This window comes from Grampus griseus (genome assembly GCF_964374135.1).
Source record: "Grampus griseus genome assembly, chromosome: 1".
NCBI classification, from domain to species: Eukaryota; Metazoa; Chordata; class Mammalia; order Artiodactyla; family Delphinidae; genus Grampus; species Grampus griseus.
This window is the reverse complement of record NC_139017.1, coordinates 68,546,304-68,566,186: the sequence shown is the minus strand read 5'-3', so window position 1 is coordinate 68,566,186 and position 19,883 is coordinate 68,546,304. Positions and strand designations below refer to the sequence as shown.

Below are 19,883 nucleotides of genomic sequence, written 5' to 3'. Positions count from 1 at the left end.
CATACGTTGTACGTAGCATTACTCTAGGTACATTCAGCCTGTCTGATACTGGACACACATTGAAGCATTCAGGATCTTTTCAATCAGTCAATGACTAGGTTCACAAGGTGGTTGTATCGACTAGATAAGACAACACACAAAGCCCTTAGCACAGAGCCTGTGTACAGACTAAGTGCTTGATTAATGGTAGTTGCGTGATCGCTATTATGCTGGAACCCCCGTGTCCCCAGTCTCGCGTTCTCACTCTGTTGCCTGCATATCCCTGGCATCCAGTAAGGAAGCCACAGCCAATAAATGAGCTTTGCTGAGCTTCATTTTCTCTCGTTTGCATCTGGAGTATAGAGGTATATCAAATATGCCTTTTCCAATTGCACCCACACCCTCCCCCTGCCCATAATTAAGAATCTCTACCATAGAGAAGTATGGTATCATCATGGAACCTCAAAGCTGGTAGGGAAGGCAGGACTCACGCATGAGGAGTTGAATAACTTTCCTGCCACCTCAAGTCTTTCCTTCTCTTCTTATAGAAATCCATGCTCACTCCATCCAAACCGTGCCTAAAAGCTTTCTTTTGCCCTCCATTCCTCACAGACCCCAACCATGACATTACTCATTCTTGCCCCAGAATGAGTCCAGACATTCATGAGCTGCATCTCCCTATAACTGTTCGAGGGTATTGCTCCCTGTTCCGTGGTGCATTTGTTCTTATAAGTACTACAGGGGGTGGTGGTTGAAGGCTCTATTTTCTGAGCCTAGCATCCAGTATAGGATGGATGCCCAATACAGGAATTTTCACAAGAAGTTTATGGGGCAGCTGACCCATGATTGATTACTGAAGATATAATTATCCAGGTCATGAGGAATCCATGAAAACTTTACTTTCACCAATAGTTTTAATTTTCTTCCCTGCCTGCACCTGACCCTCACCCCAACTTCTAATCAAAGGTGTTAACAAGGACAATAATACCCTAATTGGGGTGTCCTTTCCAGGCTACTCTCTGGTAATGAACAAGGGGACTGGCCAAGTTGAAGAGAAAAAGAAGCCAGGCCCTTGAACTAAGGACATGAATTTTAGGATGACGACATAACTATCTTCTGTTGCGTTAGCTTAGTTCTCATGCCTGCATATCCCTGAGACAGACACCCCATTCCTGCTCAGAAGTCCCAGGCATCGGTAAGCAGGTCCCTACCATCTTCTTCTTGGTAAATTCCATCACCATCTGGTCTGCCAGCTTCTCCTGAGCCAGCAGCTCTGCTTTCTGCCTCTGGTTTTCGTCATTGATGCGTTTGATCTCAGCCTGCATCTGCAGCTTTTGCTGGTGTCTTCGTTCCAAGTCCTGCCACCGAAGGGAGAGAGCATCAGAGTAGAAGGGGAAAGATCAAAAGATACTGGCCTCTTGGGATGGAGAGACACAGATGGAGGCAGGGAGAGAGATGCACACTCTGAAGTCTAACTCCAGTTACTGCCCTTGATTAAAGCTGTTCTTTCAAGGGTCATCAATGACCTCTTCCAGCCAAATGGCCCTTTGCAGTCTTCATTCACCTTGACTTTGCGGCAGCCCCTGACACTGTGGAACTCTATGAACTCCCAGGAAGTGGAGGCTCTTAAAATTCTACTCAGTGTCTCCCCCATGTCAGGCAAAATCCTATCCTTTGTTCATTACGCTTTCCTCCTGCCTTCAATTTCCTTCCCCTATTCAAACCCAAACTTTTGGTCTCTGTTCAATAGTGATGATTAAAATAGATAAAATAGAGTATTTGGGAGGGAGGGAGACGCAAGAGGGAAGAGATATGGGAACATATGTATATGTATAACTGATTCACTTTGTTATGGGGCAGAAACTAACACACCATTGTAAAGCAATTATACCCCAATAAAGATGTTAAAAAAAATAGAGTATTGCACTAATTGAGTACTTTTTATTCATAAGACACTTTATATAACCTACCTCTAGCACCTAAATGTACCCCAAAAACCCTGAAAGGTAGTCCTTGTTATCTTTCTTGTACAGGTGGAAAAACTGAGGCTCAGAGTTTAAGCGACTTGCCCAGGGCCGTACAGCTAATGAACTCCAGAGCCAGAATTTTGGAACCTGGTCTGTCCAAACTAAAGTTCCAATCTTCTCTGGAGCTCTTACTTGATTGCCCCAAGTTTTCATTCTCTCTGCATTTCTGAATTCCCTTTGCACTTAAGATGGTGCCACACCTCCTCGGACTTAATCATACGTTGCCGTGAGGATCCCATTCGCTTCCTGTGTGTTCCTTCTGTCCCAGCCAGAGGACAGGGACCATGTGTAACACTTCTTCTCTTTCCCAATACTGAGAGGGAAACAGCAAATACTCAATAATGAGGCAGGGAAGAGGGGGCCAAGGTGAGTGGCAAGTGAGATAGAGAAAAAACCTCAGCGAGAAAAACAATGAGTGATGGACATCAGAGTCCCAGTCGCCCTGAGTGACAAGATCCCTTCTAAGGAATGAGCCTGAGCCTTTGAAAGCTCCCAGTGATCAGACCACTTCTAAGCACACCCTCAGGTCCCAATGTGGAGGGGCACTGGGACCTTGGGCAGTGGCCTCCCTACCGTCTCGAACTTGGACTCCTTGCTTCAAACTCTCCTACCCATCCACTCACCCCACCTCCCACACTGCTTCCCGCTCCTTCCATTTCTTCAAAGACTAACCGCTACCTGGCCTCCCAGTTCCTCCTCAGCCCAGCTTCTGCCCTGACGCATCCCAGGCAACACTGCTGACCCTCCCCCAGCTTGGCTCACTGACCAGTTCAGGGGTCTTTCCTCCAGGAAGCCTCCTGAACCAGACCAGCACAGTGCTGTGTGCCTCCCCCCAGGTCCACGTGGTGCCTGAGTCACGGCCGCCAGCATCCCCTCACCCACCAAGCACCTGCCTCCTTGCTCACGCCACAGTTCCCCTCCTGACACTCTAACTCCCACACTCTTTTTTCCCCTTTTCCCTTTCTTCCTTTCCTTCCTACCTTCTCCCCATCAGTTTTACACGTGCCATTGGTACCCCAGGCAGTATTTAATCCCACTGACCCTCAAAGCTAGAAAAGCTGCTGACTTCTGATCTATGACATACATATAACCATATATTTACTTACTTCTTTGCCTATTTATTTACTTTTTGGTTTGTTGTTTTTGTGGGTTCATTTCATTTCCAAGAAACCAAAGGACTTCCCCCGTTTCTCATCTTTGAAGCCATCGTGAAGCAACCCCAGAAAACTCCCTTCATTCTCTCCATCTTGCTAGCAAGGTGGGGAAAGCTGCCCTTGCATCACCGGGAGATGATGCAGTTCTAGGCTGGGGAGGCAGAGGTTTCTACCTCTGCCCAATGATACTTCCTGGAGACTTAGGGAGTGCCTAGAAGGACGGGAAAAGGACAATGACCTAACACCGGAGTAATTGTGTTGACTCAGTGACACCTGGAATTTTCTCAATGAACCCACCAATGCCCATTCCCCACAGTCAATTTGGATTTTCCAGTTTCCTGCATATCTATCCCAGACCTGTCCTTCCTGTCCCTTTCCCTCTCTCTCCTGAGCCAGGAGCTTGGCCAGGTCTTGTCTGTCTTCATGGCCCTGTTGCTCCCCTTCTCATGCAGTTCACAAGGCTGCCTGCCCCTCATCTTCCCTGACCATCTGGTTATCAGCCTCCCAGCCCTCACACAGACCCTCATACTGCAAGTGCTTGAGAAGCCCTCATAATTATAAGGCCCCCCATGAGATCCTTCAGGGCCCCCTGTCGCTCCTCACCATCAAATTCACTGGGAGATGACAACTCAATCACCCATAAACATGGGGAAGGAGGAGAACAATAAAAGAATATGTGTTCCACAAGTTAAATGGTACCATGAGGAAACAATCAGACAAATCAGAATGTGGGACATTCTTCAAGTCAAATGTCCTGGATGCTTCAAGGTATCAGTGCTATGAAAATGAATGAATGAATGAATGAGTGAGGGAACTCTTCTAGATCAAAATAGACTTAAAAGACTTAGTGAATGCAATGTGTGAACCTTGATTGAATCCTGGTTTGGACGAAAGAAAATATATTTTTGTAACAACTGAGTAAATTTGAGTGTAGAGTAAATATGAAATGATATTATAGAATCATTGGATTCTAATTTTGTTGATAATGGTGTTGTTGACTTGTAAGCAAATGTCTTTCTTCAGAGATACAGGCTGAAGCATTCAGCAGCAAAGTGTCAAGACGTTGGCAACTTACTTTCAAACAGTTTAACAATATCAAAATACATATATACATCTAAAAGAGACAAGCAACTCAGGCAGATTAACAACCACTAAATCTAGGTGAAGCATTGATGGGTGTGGTACAGTTCTTTCAACTTGTCTGTGTGTATAAAATTTTTTTTAAGTGAAAAATTGAGGAGAAAAAAGAATAAATGCCCCAAATGCTTGCCATGTACCTCACTATGCCAGGGGCCTTTGTATACTGCAACAGATCAGATGAAGCCAATAGAAGAAGATTTGTTTACATCTTCCTGGTCTGAACAGATGTGTCATCATTACTTTTGCAACGATATGCTTACTAATTTTATTGAGGCTAACAGGAACAAAGGGTTTGACTCCTCAACACAATTAATGACACTGGGATGCAATGTACTTTGGATGAGGCAACAGCAGCGAGTCTAGAACTAAGACACTGCTATTGTTCACCTACGAAGTCTATAATATCCCTAGGTAATTGAGGGAAGACAATAAAACATCCCTATGTTTATTTGTGCAAAGCATGTAGCCATATCTTTCCTTCATGTGGCCATTCACACGGATATGTCAGTCCTGGACCCCAAGTCCCAGTAAGGCAGGGACGGTATCCAAATCACTGCTCCTCCCCCAGCATGACTCCACAGCCAAACAAATGTATCATAAGGCAATAAAAAGTTGATGGTGACGATGATGTGAAATGAGCGTGTGCCTGACGGCACGTCAGCCCACACACTCAGACCCCAGTGTTGGAGGGCTTTTTTGCTGTTGCCGGTGGAACTTGGCATTATCTGTGCAGCCCTGTTACCCTTAGATCCTCCTCTTGGAGCTGCTCCATATACGCCCGTATCTGCTCCTTATCCTGTTGCTGCTGCTCGGCAAGCAGCGATCGCTCCTCCTGCTTCTTTTCCATCTGTTCCACAATGTGCCGTCTTCCTCTGGGAAGAAACAGTGCCACGGTGTCTTAGAAACCAAGGGTCTGTGTCTCTCTGTTCTAACCTCCACCCAAATAACCCCCAAGATGGGAGGCATCGTAGGAACAATGTGACAAGTGCCCCCTAAACATGGCTATGCTTCACGAACCCAGACCAAAGTCCTTCCCCAGAGGGTCCTGGCAGGTTGGTCCTCTCCCTTCTGAACTCCTGGTTCTGGGGCTCACCGTTCTTCTTTTTTTTTTTTTTTTTTAATTTCATGCAGTCCACTTTATTGATTTTTTTCTTTCATAGATTGTACTTTTCTCTTGTTGCAGAACACGGGCTCTAGGCACGCGGGCTTCAGTAGTTGTGGCTCACGGGCTTAGTTGCTCCGCGGCATGTGGGATCTTTCCGGACCAGGGCTCGAACCCGTGTCCCCTGCATTGGCAGGAGGATTCTTAACCACTGCGCCACCAGGGAATTCCAAGAGCTCTATCTGAATGTCAATCTCGTACTCCTTCCCGTAGAAGGAGTGTGTCTTCTCCCACTCTCCCAGCCTTCCTGCCCTCTTTCTGCCCCGGTCCGGGAAGATCCCACATGCCGCAGAGCAGCTGGGCCCGTGAGCCATGGTCGCTGAGCCTGCGCGTCCGGAGCCTGTGCTCCGCAACGGGAGAGGCCACAACAGTGAGAGGCCCGCGTACCGCAAATAAATAAATAAATAAATAAATAAATAAATAAATAAATAAAGATAGAGCTCTTGAATGACTCCAGATGAAATACACTAGAGCAATGAGTAAAAGAGTTACATGGAAGCAGGTTTAGACTCAACATAAGGACCAGGTCAAATCATTAGAGCTGCTGATAAGGCAGGGATTTTCCTTTCATTGGAACTATTTATGCAAAAAATGAAGAGCCACTTGGCCATGAAATAAACTTTTATTGGGAGCCTGCTATAGTGAGCCAGGTACCTACTAGAAGTACAAAGATGAATGGTACATGAGAACAGAATACAGATGGGGAGAAAGAACTGCCACTCAGTGTGGTGCAATGACTATTTTTTTACAAGGACTATTTATAGAGGTAATTCTTCGATTATATAGTTGGCGTTCTAAATCCAGGATACTATGATTCTATAATTTACCTGCGTTGGGACTTGTCCTTTCCTGCAGAATGAAGGGGACTGAATTTATTCATTCTAACATGTATTAAGCACCTACTACAGTCCAAGCACTCTGGAAGGCCCAGAAGCTACAGAAATGAATAAGACAGGGACCCTGTCCTCAGTGAGCATACAGCCTGGTGAGGGTCAGGGAGCCACAGTGCAAGGAGGGGTGCGCCAGAGTATAAAGAGGGTGTGGCGGGACCCAGAGAAGGGAGCCCTAAAGCCTGCCAGGTGAAGTGAGGGAGGTTTCTCAGGGGAGGAGACGGCAAAGCTACATACTAAAAGAAGAGAGCGCGTTTTTCGGGGGGAAAGGAAAGAGAAGGGTATTCAAAGGAGAGGGAACAACAAAAGTCATGAGCTTTTGTCAAGACCTGGCATGTTGGGGGAAATGAAGGAAAGCCTCATAGAATGGATGGCAGGAAATGGTGCAAAATGAGGCTGAATTGGGGCCAGATTATGAAGCACCTGTTGTGATCTTGGAAATAAGTTTTAAGAAGTTCTGTGGTTCTCTGAATCACTCCATAAAGGTTTTGAGATAATAACAGAGGAGGATAATGACCATTTCTAATGTCTTCCCCCTTTGCAAGGCTATATGGACCTAAAGACACATGGAAATGACTAAGAGGGGAAGGTGCCAAAGCCATCTCTTTACCGGATGCTCTCTTCCCGCCTCTTTCTGTGCAGCTCCTCCTGCCTCTGAACGGATTTCTGCCGCTCCACCTCCATCATCTGATCCAACCGCTTCTCCTCTGCATCCAGCTCTTTTTGGATCAGCTGCTTCTCCAGAATCTGGGCATCCCGGATGGCGTGGCACTTAGCGTTGAGGATGATCTGGGGAGGGGAAATAAAGCTGTGGTACTAGGCCTGGGAGTAAGGATGCGGGGGAATGCATCACGGGGATAGGGAAGTGGGAGCGGGGAGAAATGGGAGCAGAATCCTATTGAGTGTGCTCACAAGCCCAGAAAAGCAATAGTGTCGGGGCTTCCCTGGTGGCGCAGTGGTTGAGAGTCTGCCTGCCGATGTGGGGGACACGGGTTCGTGCCCCGGTCTGGGAGGATCCCACAGGCCGCGGAGCGACTGCTCCTGTGAGCCATGGCCGCTGAGCCTGCGCGTCCGGAGCCTGTGCTCCGCAACGGGAAAGGCCACGACAGTGAGAGGCCCGCGTACCGAAAAACAAACAAACAAACAAAAAAAAACAATAACGTCTTTCAGGGTATTGGATCTTAGTGTTTGGGGGGTCATAGATCACGCTTTGGGAATATGATGAAAGCTATGGGCTTTCTCCTCCATAAAATTCATTTGCATCTGTACACACAAAATTTCCATAAAACTTCAGAAGTTCATGGTCCCCCCTTAGAGACCCATGAACCCCAAGTGAAGACCCGCTGTTCTACACTTCGGGGAAACAAACATTCTTGCAGAGGCCAAGCCACTAGATTTTTAAACTAGAAGAGCCCAACATGACACATAACGGAATGAAAAACCATGAGCCATCAATAAGAACTATGGAGTAAAAGCTTTGGAAAATAAAAGGAAGTAGAGAAGATTTACCTGAGAGACAGAAACTGTAGATGAAGGGGCTGGGGAGTCAGCATTTTTCTTTTGGCCAGGAAGTGAACCACACGCAATTGAGTTACACAATAGAATTCCCAATGAGCCTCTGGCCTTTATGCTCTCAGCTAAGGGAAGCACTTTGAACACGACAAAAAGAACCCAATTGCCTGGGACCACCATATGCGGCCAGAATTGAACTAGCTGGATAAAGATACAAGTAACATCCTCACATGCATTTATCAACCCACAGTTCGCAAAGCCTCTCCCATATATTAACATATTTAATCCTGCCAATAATTCCGCTAAGTAGTTTCACCACCCTCATTTTACAACTGAAGTGAGGCTCAGGGAGGGCAAGTGACTTGCCGAAGGTCACACAGCAGGCACGTGGCAAGTGCAGCTCTCCACCCCGTTCCCCTGCCAAGGCCAGACCCTGACCTTTCACCCCTGCACCCTGTCTCCAGCTGGAGCCCATGCTGTCAGGTGTGCGAATAAGAGATAAGAGGAGGGAGGACTTCCCTGGCGGTCCAGTGGTTAAGACTCTGTGCTTCCACTGCAGGGGGCATGGATTTGATCCCTGGTCAGGGAACTAAGATCTCGCAAGCTGTGTGGCACGGCCAAAGGGGAAAAAAAAAAAAAAAGGAAGCTTGATAGAACTTCCCTGGTGGGGCGCGGTGGTTAAGAATCTACCTGCCAATGCAGGGGACACGGGTTCAAGCCCTGATCCGGGAAAATCCCACATGCCGTGGAGCAACTAAGCCCGTGCCCCACAACTACTGAGCCTGCGCTCCAGAGCCCGTGAGCCACAATTGCTGAAGCCTGGGCGGCTAGAGCCCGTGCTCTGCAACAAGAGGAGACACTGCAATGAGAAGCCCGCGCACCACAACTAGAGAAAAGCCTGCACACAGCAATGAAGACCCAATGCAGCCAAAAATAAATTAAATTAAAAAAACAAAAAGAGAGAGAGAAAGAGAGATAGGAGGAGGGAGGGAGAAGGGAGAGCTCACCTTGCTCACGTCCTTCAGCTCCTCCTCCTGCTCCATCCGCAGCTGCCTGGCTCTCTGAAGGAGGTTCTGGGCCCTGTCCTTGGCCACCTCCTCCAGATTGTTGAGCTTCTTGCTGGTCCTCCAAACCATTTCCTTCTGTTTCATGATCTTCTTGCGTGTGGTCACTGCGTCCTATGGGAGCCACGTCGGGATTAGTGGGGGGTTACTGCCTGTGCTGTGTGCCCTGGGCACTAGCCCGGCTGCCACGGTTGACCCCAGATGAGTTTCGCCTCACCCCACCGCACTGTCGGAGCCCAGGGGTTTCTCAGCCTGGCTTCCTCACCCTTCCCGCCGCCCTGCGGTTCCTCCCCACACCCACTCTTAATTCTACAACACGTCCTCTTTAGCACGTTCACACCCCATTTCAGGGTCCCATAACTAGAGCTCCCAGTCTTGTGGGAAGCCGGCCTCTCCCCAGCCCTTCTCTTCAACCCCCCTCTGCATAGATGGGGGACAGGGGTAGCTACCACAATAGCTTCCTTCTCCTCCTTGAAGGCCTGCTCCCTGGCCTTGAGTTCTTCTCTAGTCAGCACGTGGGATGCCCATTTGATCCGCTCAAACTCCTCAGGGCTCATGATAAGGGACTCCCCGGAGGGGTCCTTGGTGGGGATGCTGACACAAGGATTGAACAAAATTAGGGAGGGGAGGGGAGGGAAGGGCAAGCTCTCAGCACCACACTGCAGGCTGCTCGGCTCTCTTCCCTGCCCCTCATCACTGCCCACCCGCCTGCAGGGACTCGGGCAAGGGCAGGAGAGACAGCCAACTGCGCAACGGGTCCACTGGGGAAAAGCGGTCCCAGGCAAGGGTGGAGTAGCGTCACGGGCTAAAGAAGGGACAGTTTAAGGACTTTTGCTAAAAAGTCCGGTTCATATGCTACCTTCTCTGCGTCGCCGTGTATGACCCTCCCCCATGTATACATACATAGACCACCTCCTTCCCTCTGCTCTCCCTGCCAGTGTTGTGGGCAACTTCTGTTTCCCTTGCTGGCTCACAAGCTCCTCCAGGATACGGACTCTGTCTTAACCCCACAGGCAGCCCAGCGTCTGGCACAGTGCTGGGCACAGACTGAGGACTCATAATAAAGTTGTTGAATTGAACTTTTAAAATAGATGATTCCTCAAGGATGACATACAAAGAGCAAGGGGATGCCAGACAAGGATGAAGTGGATGCCAGTGAGAAACAAAAGCATCCCTGTGCATCCAGCCCAGAGAGAAGAGAGAAGCTTTGAAACCTAAATATTAATTAAACTCTCTGATCAACAATAGTCAGAGACATGTCTATAGACCTTTCTAGCTGCCCAGCACATTCAACAAACCAATAGATAATTATAAAGATTACAAACAAATGACACACATTAAAGATGGAGCAGAGGGGTGGGGATAAAGATGCTTCTGGGTGAGGCGATTTAACAGGTACATGGCTAGGAGGCAGGAAGTTAAACTTCCTCCAATAAAACTGGTGCGGGGGGGCTTCCCTGGTGGCGCAGTGGTTGAGAGTCCGCCTGCCGATGCAGGGGACATGGGTTCGTGCCCCGGTCTGGGAAGATCCCACATGCCGGGAGCGGCTGGGCCCGTGAGCCATGGCCGCTGAGCCTGTGTGTCCGGAGCCTGTGCTCCGCAACGGGAGAGGCCACAACAGTGGGAGGCCCACGTACTGCAAAAAAAAAAAAACTGGTGCAGGTGCAGGGGAGGGGTCCAGGAGGTGGACGAATGAGCGAGTGGACTTGAGGCTTAGCCAAGATCTTGTGGTTCACTGGGTGGCGTGGCCCCAAACATCTGGGATGTGGAATAACAAAAAATGATCTAAATCTGAGACAGCATCTCACGCTGCTCTCAGCAGCCCTGACAAGTCACCTCCAACGTGTTTTTTAGGAATGGACCAGTCCAAGAAGGAGACATTTCTTGGGCCCCAGGAGTACCTGTAGGGCTGCTACCACATCTGGCCATTTCATGCCAGAGCTGACCAGACAGTGCTCCTGGAGCTGTGTCCCAGCCGAGCCTCCCCAGCTTGTGACACAGGCTGCATTTTCTGGGAATTCAAGTTTTTAGTGAGTGGAGCCAGAGTAGGAAGAATGGTTTGGAGAATGAAGCACTAGCACAAGAGCTAAACCACTGAGTGACGGTGTTGGCTCATTTCACATGGCTGAGCTGGGCCTAAACCCCACAGGAGGGGCCCAAGCAAGGGGGCTGCTCCAGTCAGGAAGCCATGCTGAGCTAATCCCAAAGGAACCCAAGAGCCCTTGGGAATTTCCTCTTCTGGCCTCAGAGCCTGGCAAGAAGCCAAGGGGCTAATTAGGCATCTGGTCAGTTTCCCTTTGCTTCCTATTCTTGATGCAGCCAAAAGGAAGTGACTCATCTGGACATTTCCCTTTACCAATGGGAAAGTGCTCTAATGGGGGCTCAGAGAGGACCCCTAAGCACCTCCCCTCTACCAGCCCCATAGGACCCAAGGCAGCCAGAAGAAAGGGAAGAGAAAGAAGCTGGGAATCAAGGGCAATGGCAGTAATAGATACAAGGTGGGGAGAAACAAAAGAAACCAAAATGGAGAAAAAAGGAGAACCAAGAAACGAAAGGGGGGAAATGAATAGGAAAGTGGTGGGGTCCGCAATGACAGAATGAGACCAGTTGGGTTTCCCCATCTCTACGCAGAGGTCCTCAGCGGAAAGGCTCTGTGCGCTAGGTACTCACATGAGCTCCCGGACCATGTCCCGGGTGATGAGCTGGACGGTCTCTGGCTTGTGGTCCAAGCCCAGGGCAGTGAGATTTTTCCGAATGGCATGCTTATCTCGGAGCAGCACGATGGGGCCGTCGCTCTGGGTCAGAGGCTGTGGTGTCAGGAAGGACAGCTTAAAAGCTGGTCACCACACTTCCTGCTGGTCAGCCCTAACTTCAAGTGCAGCCTTCCCCTCTCCTGGGGCTTCTACCCCATCCAGCGGCAGAGGAGGCCGGCTGGGGCCTAGACTGCAGGACCACCAAGAGTAGCCAGGGCACTGAGAGCAGCAGGGTACTCTGCCCTTGAACATGGCCAGATGTGCTCTGTACCGACCAACTCTTCTGAGAGCAAGCCTTCTTTATTCCTTGTACAGATACTCCCAGAGGGATGGGGGCGCGGGGGGAGGGTTGCTAGCATATGTCCATTCCTAACCTAAAACCATCAGGAATGAAAATTTGGGGTCTCTAGGTTCTCCTCCCTCTGTGGTTTACAAAAGAAAAAATAGTTAGCTCTCCTGACCACGCTGTGGGTTTGAAGTATACAATTTGTTACAGACTCATCTAATCTATGATATTTGTTATTTTTAATCCTTTCTAATGATTCATTTACTTTCATCCCCCAAAAAAGCCATATGGAGGAATTTAGAAATAGCTAAATGGCCCTTGTGGAGACCTGCCCTTAAATCTAATGGGGTGAGGGAGTCAGTGAATCAGATTTCAGCAAGGCAAATACAAATTAGATATATGAGGTTTTTTAAAAAATGCTCTGACCATGAAGGAGTAACATAGTAAGAAAATGAAATCACTTTTCAGGAAATTTTGAACACAGGAGAGAATTTCATTTGTCATGAATGCAGTATCTGTGGTCCTGAGTAGAGGCAGGGGCATGGCTTCGGTGGAGGTCCTTCCTGTCTGGAGAATCCCGCTTTGCACACCCGTCCCTGGAGTGCTGCTGCCACCTGGTGCCCATCTCTGCTTCCAAGTGGCACAACTCAGTCAGGCCACAGGCCACTTCTGCCCCCTACTGCCGGGCTGGGAGACTTCCTGGACTCTCACCCAGCAAAAAGGCCAAAGAACAGGCCAGGAATAGGCATTACTTTGCCTGCACACTCTTGCAAGTCAGCAAGACTAAGCTTGGAGAACTCGGCCATTTCCAAATCTATCTTCAGTTTAACTAGAAGACTCCCCATGGACTCAAAACAAATAAACGACACGTCTGTAAGTGAAACTGCATTGCTTTGATTCTTTCCCTTGTCAATAGGAAACTGCTGCAGAGTGGGCATCTTCTAAATGGATAAAGATGCCCATCTGGAACACTCTGGAAAGTTCTTTCTTGTCCGCAGTGAGGGGAGTGAGGGGCAGGGGTAGACGTCAACTCTCGTCTCCCCAGTGTGCCTGCAGCCAGAGCTATTCACACTAGTATTCACACCACCACTGGTATCTTTCTTCTTTTTCGCTTTTCTCTGCCCCTTTTTCTATTTTTCTTCCAGTTTTCTTGAGACATAGTTGACATACAGCCCTGTATAAGTGTACAGCATATTGACCTGATTTACATCCATCATGAAGTGATTATCACCATAAGTTTAGGGAACACCCATCGTCTCATATACATGCAAAATTAAAGAAATAGAGAAAACCGTTTTCCTTGTGTTGAGAGCTCTTAGCATTTACTCTAACAACTAGATAACATACAGGCAGCGTCCCTCTCCTCTCTCAATCTCTCACCACCCTTCTCTCCATGTCTCATCCTCTTTCTCTCCTTGCCTCTCTTCCTTCTTACCGTCTGAACATCACGTGTACCAAGGTTATTCCAAGTTACACTCTGGCTCTCCTTCTCAAGTCGTCAGCCTCTTAGATGGGATGACATTTGCAAACAAACACCTGCCTGTTTCCCAAAGCAAAATAACTGTATTTTCTTTTTTTTTTTTTTGCGGTACGCGGGCCTCTCACTGTTGTGGCCTCTCCTGTTGTGGAGCACAGGCTCCGGACGTGCAGGCTCAGCGGCCATGGCTCACGGGCCCAGCTGCTCCACGGCATGTGGGATCCTCCCAGACCGGGGCACGAACCCTTGTCCCCTGCATCAGCAGGCGGACCCCCAACCGCTGTGCCACCAGGGAAGCCCAAAGTAACTGTTTTAGCTGAGCAACCGGGAAAGAAGGCTGATTCTGTGTTTTTTCACTCTGATGCTGTTCTCCGATGGAGGGGTAATTATGTTGGTCTGTATCTGCAAGCTTGGGCCAGTGGCCCTCAAACATTTCCATCACGGGGCGCTCACTGAGCAAAGAGCGAATATTGAGTGCTCTGCAGCTGAGACTCCCTTCAACGTTATAACAGATTTTTAAATGCTGTGAAGACCTAAGGATTTCATGGTGGAGGAAGCCAGGTGCCCTGTTTGCTTGGGCTCCACTAGGCTTCCGAGCTCGTGCACTAGAGCCTCAGAACCCCTCCCGGTCTTCAGTCTGAGAATTACCTGGGAGGGGGTGGCCTGCCCAGAGCTAGCTTTGTCCTGAGCAATGCTAGTTTGGGTCACTGCCTCCAAGTGGCCGCTCCCTGGAGGGGCTGGGTGAGGGTTACCTTGATAGCTCCGAAGAGGCTCTCATCCACCTCGGAGTTCAGGGCTTTGGTCCGATAGCAAGGCCTATTCCTTAACCTGTTGGAAGTGGTAGAGGAGGAGCTCAGGATGCCGGCTGTGCTTAACGGCTGCAGGGAGAGGCAGAGAGTTGGGGTCATCAGTACTGAGTGCCATCTGGACCCCGGGCAAGGTAGACACTTCGCCAGCCCGTGCTGGGGGGATGTTGGATGGGCATGTGGGAAAGCCCCTGGGTAAGCCCTGAAACGTAGGGGACACCCCACAGGAGCAGAGGCGGGCACACCAGCTCAGTGAGGACTCCTGAGGCTCCCCAGCTAAAGACGGCCAAGACGCCGTGCAGCAGGGAAGGAAGGAGAAAGGACACAGGACGGCAGGAGGATGATCTCAGTGTCAGCTCGGTTCTAGTTTTCCACAAGCACAGTCTTGTGAGGCCACGTGGGCTTTCCTGCCCAGATATGTGCAGTGTCCTCTTCACCTCCAAACTCCTCAGCCCGAGTGCCAAACCTCCTTCATAACTGACACTACTATTTGCCCTCCTTCATGTCCCCACCATCTCACAAGGTTGTGGTGGGGACCTGAGGGCATGCAGGATGGAAAAGCACTTCGCCCACTGCTGGCGGGTGGTTCAGTTTTGTAACAGCTGCCAGCTACAGTTAGGCAGACCAGTTCAGAGCATCCACCGTGATGCTCTTTCACTCCCAGGACCCCTTTCATGTGCATTAGTCAGCTTTTAAGCATCCAGTACTTTCTAGATTGGGGGAGTTCCCCATCTAATGAGCTGAGAGTGACAAGGATCATCCGTGAATGTAGAAGCTAAAAACACTAGATGTTTGTCTTCCAAGCCTGGGCAAAGGACCCCTAGGCTGAGCCATCAGATACCCCAAGCCTGACAATAAATAGGGAACTAGTGATGCAAGAAGGAGAACATGGAAACCCCTTCTGACAGAGGCAGCCACACCCCGTGTCTGGGGCAATGCTGATAAGGGTACCAGTGGCAACTGCCCACAGTAAAGCTGCCGGTGCTGGAGGTGCCACAGTGCATCGAGGGTCTTTGCCAGACCATTTCTGGATTGTCATTTAGGCCTGGGTTCCAGCTGCAGTGCCTCCTTTGTTCTCATTTTCCAAGCCTACTTGCCCAGCGTTGGTGTGAAGTCTGTGCACGCTCCAAAATCCTCTCCATACATTCCCTTCTCCTTAAATTCAAGTTCTGGCTCTGTTGCTTATAACCAAGAACCTGACTGATACAACCTCCTTTCCCCAAGGTCAGTCCAGCTTCAGCTCACACCCAAGAGGAGAAGTCTATCTCCAGGAGGCAGTTTCTGTGAGGACCGCAGGACAACTCCAGGCTTCATCTAAAGCTGATTCACATCTCGCTCTGGAGGAGCCCACATCTCCCGCAGTTCTCTGATCTGGGACACCTAGGGGGAATGGACTGGGCACGTCAGGTCTACCAAGCCTGGGAATGAGCAGCTGTCAACAGGACACGGTGGACAGGGAGACGCATTCCAGGTCACTAAACACTGGACAGTGTGCTTTGAAAGTTCTCTCTGATCTGCCATGACCACACAGACACCCTCCCACCCCGGCAGCACCTGTTCCACCTGAATCAGGTTTTCACACTAAATCGGGCGATTATTCTCCAGCTGGCTCTGTTCCACACAACGGGCACTGCTGTGTGCACCCTTTCCCTCCCAGCCTGGCACAGCCAGCAGGAGGCTTACAGAGGGCGCCTCCCTTTACAGCCTTGGTCAGCCCCCGTATAGGAGAGCAGAGAAACTCGGCTTTATTAAAAGGTAAATACGGCAGCCCCAAGGATGCCTAATAACAGACTCTGAAGGGTTATTATATGGTAACTGGGGAGCAACAGCTCCCCTTTCCACCAAAAATAGAATAAGAGGAGATGAATAGAAACCACTATAGGTGGGATTGAGGCAAAGCATTGGGAATAAGCAGAAAAGATGGAGGGCAATGGAACATGAGAGATGGCGTGAATTCTGTAGACAACTAAGGGGAGAGGTGCCTGGCATGTAGTAGGAGCTCGATATGTATTTGAGGAAGAATGAATGAATGAAGCCAAACAAGACGACCTCTTGGGGGCTGCAGGCCAGATTGAGATGGAAGCCTTTCCCGAGTATGCCACCACTCCACATTTTCCATATCACGGATGTGCTCTGCACTGTGGAAAATAATGTACGAGAAAGGGCTTCGGAGCACAGATGGAAAGCATTATTGTTGTTTTGCATTTTTTTTCCTGCTTCTTTTCAAGGGCTCCTACAAGCTTTTCCCTTGGCCTTGGGTGTCCACCAGACTATAGGTTCCTCCAGGGCTGGGACTGCATCGCTTCTCTCCTATGCTCTTGATACCCAGATCAAAAGGAAGTCGCACAAGAGATACTCGACTGCCTGAGCCTCGAAGTCAGAACATAGGAAGGAAAACAGATAATGACCACAGTAAAGCGGCCACTGGGCAGAGCAGAAGGAAGCCTGGAGCTCTGGGGTTGGGTGGCTGAAAAACCTTATTGGGGAAATGCTGACTTTGAAGCCACAAGCCTTACACCAGGGTTAGAATAACCAGTTTTGCCAAAAGCAACAAGAAGGATTAAGGAGGTCACTGTGTAAAAGTACTAGAAAAAAATGAAGAACCAAGCAGAAATGGAAAGTTAGATCCCTCTGGGCTAGAGGCAATAGGCAAGAGGTTCTTTCAGGAGGTGAAGGGCTGGTTTTATTTCTTGCATGACCAAATAACTATCCCCAAGAAGCTGAGCCATACCTAGAGAGAAGCCGGCTAGTCTTCCCTGGTGGAAGGCAGCTTTATTTTATTATTATTTTTTTAAATTTATTTTTGGCTGCACTGGGTCTTCACTGCTGCACACAGGCTTTCTCTAGTTGTGGCGAGCAGGGGCTACTCTTTCTTGCGGTGTGCGGGCTTCTCATTGCAATGGCTTCTCTTGCTGCAGAGCACGGGCTCTAGGCACGCGGGCTTCAGTAGTTGTGGCACACGGGCTCAGTAGTTGTGGCTCGCGGCTCTAGAGCACAGGCTTAGTAGTTGCGGCACACGGGCTTAGTTGCTCCATGGCATGTGGGATCTTCCCAGATCGGGGCTCAAACCCGTGTCTCCTGCATTGGCAGGCGGATTCTCAACCACTGCACCACCAAGGAATTCCCAAGGCAGCTCTTGAAGGTAAGGAAAGACCGCTGAGGAGACAAGGATGATCGGCAAAGACGAGGACTGGGACAGAAAAAGATGCCAGCTCTGCCTTGATATTTTCCTTTTGGTGACCTAGCTGACTCCCTGTCTCTTCAAATACCATTCCATCCCAGGTTTACAAGAATTCAGCCATTGCTGGGGGCTCTGGGAGAGACTGATGCAGAAAGATTAACTGGTCATTCAGAAGATGATTTTCACTCCGTTATAGATACAGGATGATCTCCCTAACATATTAAGTTTATATATATGTTCTAGTCCCTGCTTTCAATTCTTTTTTTTGTTTAATATTTATTTATTGGTTGCGTTGGGTCTTAGTTGCCACATGTGGGATCTTTCCTTGTGGCACGCGGGCTCACTAATTGTGGCACACAAGCTTAGTTGCCCCACGGCATGTGGGATCTTAGTTCCCCAACCAGGGATTGAACCGGCAACCCCTGCATTGCAAAACCGATTCTTAACCACTGGACCACCAGGGAAGTCCCCATATTAAGTGTTAAAGAAAGCAGATTATAAGAAACATGGAAGTACAGCAGTAAAAATGTTCATGTGAAGGGTATTCATCCAGAATGTGTTACTAAAAGAAAGTTCACAAGAATGTTTAACAGTAATTTCATGTGAGTATTAGCATCTTAAGGTGTTTCTTGTATTGAATAATGTTCTGCACTGAGCAGGTAACTCTCTTTATGACTGGGGCAGGGGGAGGGGGGAACTATTTTTATTTGACTACAAAACAAAGCAGTGGACCTGGTGCCCTGACTCTGAACACAGAGAGTGCAGCCCTTAAAAAGCTGCAGTGCCGGGCTTCCCTGGTGGCGCAGTGTTTGAGAGTCCGCCTGCCGATGCAGGGGACACGGGTTCGTGCCCCGGTCCGAGAAGATCCCACATGCCGCGGAGTGGCTGGGCTCGTGAGCCATGGCCGCTGGGCCTGTGCGTCTGGAGCCTGTGCTCCGCAACGGGAGAGGCCGCAACAGTGAGAGGCCCGCGTATAGCAAAAAAAAAAAAAAAAAAAAGCTGCAGTGCCAGATGTCCCGAGATCCAGGATGTTCAGCTCAAATCCAACAAGACAGATCTTGAACAGGGCTGGAACAGGGCAGTGTGGAATTTCCATGACGTAACTGTAACACCTGTCAACTGAACAAAGACAAAGGCTTGTCCTTTCCTGGATGTCCTCTCCACCTGGGACCTAGTGTCTCTTTTGCATATAGGTTCACCGCAGGCTGGCAAATTCAGGCTTTGAGCTCTTAGCCTGATTCTTCCTGCTTTCTGTAGACTTTGGTTACTAAGAAGGTGGGGATGCCCATGAACCAGGTACCTTACCTTCCACTGAGTGATACATTCAGGTCACCTCTTTCCTCAAATAAGACTGGGTTGGCCATCTGTGGAGTACCATTTGAAGATGACATGCTACTCAGTACTGAGGCCCTGTCCCTCCTTCTGGGGGATGTTATTCATTGTTTTTGTAAGAATCCTGGAGGTCTGCCTCATTGTGACCCTCCCCGCAACTATCACCTCTCCCCACTCCTCCAAACACTCTCAAAAGCTAGTAAGTAGCACCATACACACACACACACACACACACACACACACACACACACACACACACACACACACACACACACACACACACTCTTGGTCTCACAGAAGGGCAGAGATCATTAACTTGACCCATTGCTTCTCAAAGGTGCTCATATGCCCAGTCCTGTCCAAGGGACTTCAGAAGGGCTCAGTCAACAGACCAAAACCCCTCCTTGAGTGGCCCTTGGGTGGGGAGTCCCTGATTTGCATGAGCCAAAGCCCACAAGTCTAGCCCAGGTGCAACTCACTGATGAATTTGGACTTGGAAATATGACATTTTTGAAACAGGAGAAAAAGAGAACTAACATTTACTGTGTGCCCTTAGATGCCAAGTGTGACGCTAGGCCCTCAGAGACACACACACAGCACTGGGCCTGTAAATCACTCAGGAAAGCTGGAGATAAACATGCATCGTAAAATGCATAAATGCTCTTTGTGGGAGATTTGTTTCTTTTATAATTAACAAGGCTCTTCTTGAAATCCTGACTTGGGGACCCTGAATTTGAACCACTGAGTCCCAGAAAAGCAGTGTGACCTCTGAACATGAAGTGTGTCCACAGGTACATCAGAGACTCCTTTGCCACCAGGTGTTCACCCAGAAATTCTAAGGTTATTTCCAGTAACCCAAGGCTCCAACACCTATCCTCTGCCCCTCTCACTTATTCCTCAGGGACCACACCCTCCTCATGGGATCCCAGACATCATCTTCATACCTCCTCCCAGGCCTGCTGCCCTTTCAACCCTCATGACCCTTGTTCTCTCCATCCTGGGGAACCCCAGGCCTGCTAGACAGTCCCAATCCCTCTCCAGGGACTTTCAAATCTGGTACCCTCTGCATTCATTCATTCATTCATTCATTTGCAAATGTTTGTTGAGTACCTATGAGTGA

General features: G+C 49.1%; 1 protein-coding gene across 1 annotated transcript in view; it reads right to left on the bottom strand.

Annotated features, from left to right (window-relative positions):
* CFAP45 (cilia and flagella associated protein 45) overlaps positions 1-19,883 on the bottom strand; it is a gene marked incomplete at both ends in the record, with an annotated part of 40,881 nt that overhangs the window by 7,716 nt on the left and 13,282 nt on the right. Inside the window, 7 exons of the mRNA XM_082651958.1 lie at positions 1,191-1,337; positions 5,043-5,172; positions 6,963-7,141; positions 8,872-9,042; positions 9,378-9,522; positions 11,599-11,735; positions 14,197-14,322. Of these exons, the coding sequence (XP_082508084.1) occupies positions 1,191-1,337; positions 5,043-5,172; positions 6,963-7,141; positions 8,872-9,042; positions 9,378-9,522; positions 11,599-11,735; positions 14,197-14,322 (1,035 nt within the window). The remainder of the gene's footprint in view (positions 1-1,190; positions 1,338-5,042; positions 5,173-6,962; positions 7,142-8,871; positions 9,043-9,377; positions 9,523-11,598; positions 11,736-14,196; positions 14,323-19,883) is intronic.